Source organism: Corvus brachyrhynchos, unplaced genomic scaffold (assembly GCF_000691975.1).
Source record: "Corvus brachyrhynchos isolate BGI_N302 unplaced genomic scaffold, ASM69197v1 scaffold617, whole genome shotgun sequence".
NCBI classification, from domain to species: Eukaryota; Metazoa; Chordata; class Aves; order Passeriformes; family Corvidae; genus Corvus; species Corvus brachyrhynchos.
The window spans coordinates 152454-154278 of NW_008239062.1; the positions used below are offsets into that span (position 1 = coordinate 152454).

The 1825-nt window shown below is 58.1% G+C and overlaps 2 protein-coding genes across 2 annotated transcripts in view; one reads left to right on the top strand and one right to left on the bottom strand.

Annotated features, from left to right (window-relative positions):
- Positions 1 to 900, top strand: part of SNRNP200 (small nuclear ribonucleoprotein U5 subunit 200) — a gene marked incomplete at its 5' end in the record, with an annotated part of 78572 nt that extends 77672 nt beyond the window's left edge. The window contains 2 exon segments of the mRNA XM_017739196.1: positions 60 to 307; positions 341 to 900. Of these exon segments, the coding sequence (XP_017594685.1) occupies positions 60 to 307; positions 341 to 516 (424 nt within the window).
- LOC108447907 lies at positions 772 to 1825 on the bottom strand. The gene is made up of 2 exons (XM_017739197.1): positions 1626 to 1825; positions 772 to 1492 (listed from the first exon to the last, which is right to left on the bottom strand). The coding sequence occupies exons 1-2, from the start codon at positions 1754 to 1756 to the stop codon at positions 772 to 774; spliced, it is 852 nt and encodes a 283-aa protein (XP_017594686.1). The 5' UTR covers positions 1757 to 1825.

Here is a 1825-nt window from a genome sequence, read left to right on the forward strand (position 1 = left end):
TGGGGGGGGTGACACTGAGGGTGACACAGGGGTGCCATGGCGGGGGTGACGCAGGGGTGACAGAGGGTGACACTGAGGGTGACACAGGGGTGCCATGATGGGGGTGACGCAGGGGTGACACTGAGGGTGACACAGGGGTGCCATGGTGGGGGTGACACCAGGGGTGACGCAGGGGTGACACTGAGGGTGACACTGAGGGTGACACAGAGGTGCCATGATGGGGGTGACAGTGGGGGTGACATGGAGAGGCTGCCCCGGGCTGGGTGCCACCAGGGTGCCACGGAGGTGCCACTGAGGTGCCACCGAGGTGCCACCGGGGTGCCACGGAGGTGCCATTGAGGTGCCACCGAGGTGCCACCACCACCCCTGCAGGTGAAGCTGGACTTCGTGGCGCCGGCGGCGGGCACCCAGCACTACACGCTGTACTTCATGAGCGACGCCTACATGGGCTGCGACCAGGAGTACAAGTTCAGCGTGGACGTCAAGGAGGCCGAGAGCGACAGCGACTCCGACTGAGCCCCAAAAAAACCCCAGCGTGTTGAAAAGTCCCAGGAAAATCCCAGAAAAATCCCAGCAAATCCCACAAGAATCCAAAAAAAAAAAACCCCAAAATATTGAAAAATCCCAGAAAAACCCCAGAAAAATCCCAGGAAAATCCCAGCAGAATCCCAGCAAATCCCATCAGAATCCCATAAAATCCCAGCAAATCCCAGAAAAAAAAACCCCCCACACCCAAAATATCGTAAAATCCCATAAAAATCCCATAAAATACTATAAAAATCCCATAAAACCCCCTGAAAATCCCATAAAATGCCCCCAGTCCCCCTCCCGCGTTCCCGTTGGCTTTCGGGATGTTTTGTACAGAGCTTTTTTTAGGTTGGAATAAACTTCGGGATCCGACTCGGCCTCGGTGCTGTGGGGGGGAAAGGGGCCCCGAATTCCCGGATCCCAAACTCCCAGACCCTGAACTCCTGGATCCCAAACATTTGGATCCTTCATTCCTGGATCCCAAATTCCTGGACCCCAAACTTCTGGATCCCAAATACTTTTGATCCCGAACTCCTGGATGCCAAATTCCTGGATCCCAAACATTTGGACCCCAAACTCCCGGATCCCGAATTCCCATATCCCAAACTCCCGGACCCCAAACATTTGGATCCTAAATTCTTTGATCCCAAACTCCCGGATCCCAAATTCCCAGATCCCAAACTCCTGGATCCCAAACTCTTTGATCCCAAATTCCTGCACCCCAAACTCCTTCAGGCCCCTTGGGGGTTCCAGGCTGACCCCAAACCCCTGGGGAAGGGAAGAGCCGAGGGATTTTCCCAGGAAATCGTTGGATTTATTTGGGGCACAAAGTCCCACCCGGATCCCATTTGGGGATCCCAAACCCGCCCTGACCCTGATCCCGGTGATCCCAATGATCCCAATGATCCCGATGATCCCGACCCCGCAGCGTCCGAATGGGGAGGGAGGGGAGGCTGGGGGGGTCCTGGAGGCCACAAAAAGGGTCCTGGGGGACACTGGGAGGGTCCCAAAGGCCACAGGGGGGTCCTGGGGGACACTGGGAGGGTCCTGGGGGCCACGGGGGGTCCTGGAGGCCACAGGAAGCTCCTGGGGGGGACCTGGGTGGTCCTGGAGGACGCTGGGAGGGTCCTGGGGAACACGAGCAGGTCCCGGACCACACCGGGTGGTCTTGGCAAGCACGGGAGGGGTCTTGGATGCCACCGAGAAGTCCTGGAGGCCACTGGATCATCCTGGAGGCCACGAGAGGCTCCTGGAGGCCACTGGGTCATCCTGGAGGCCACTGGGTCATCCTGGAGGC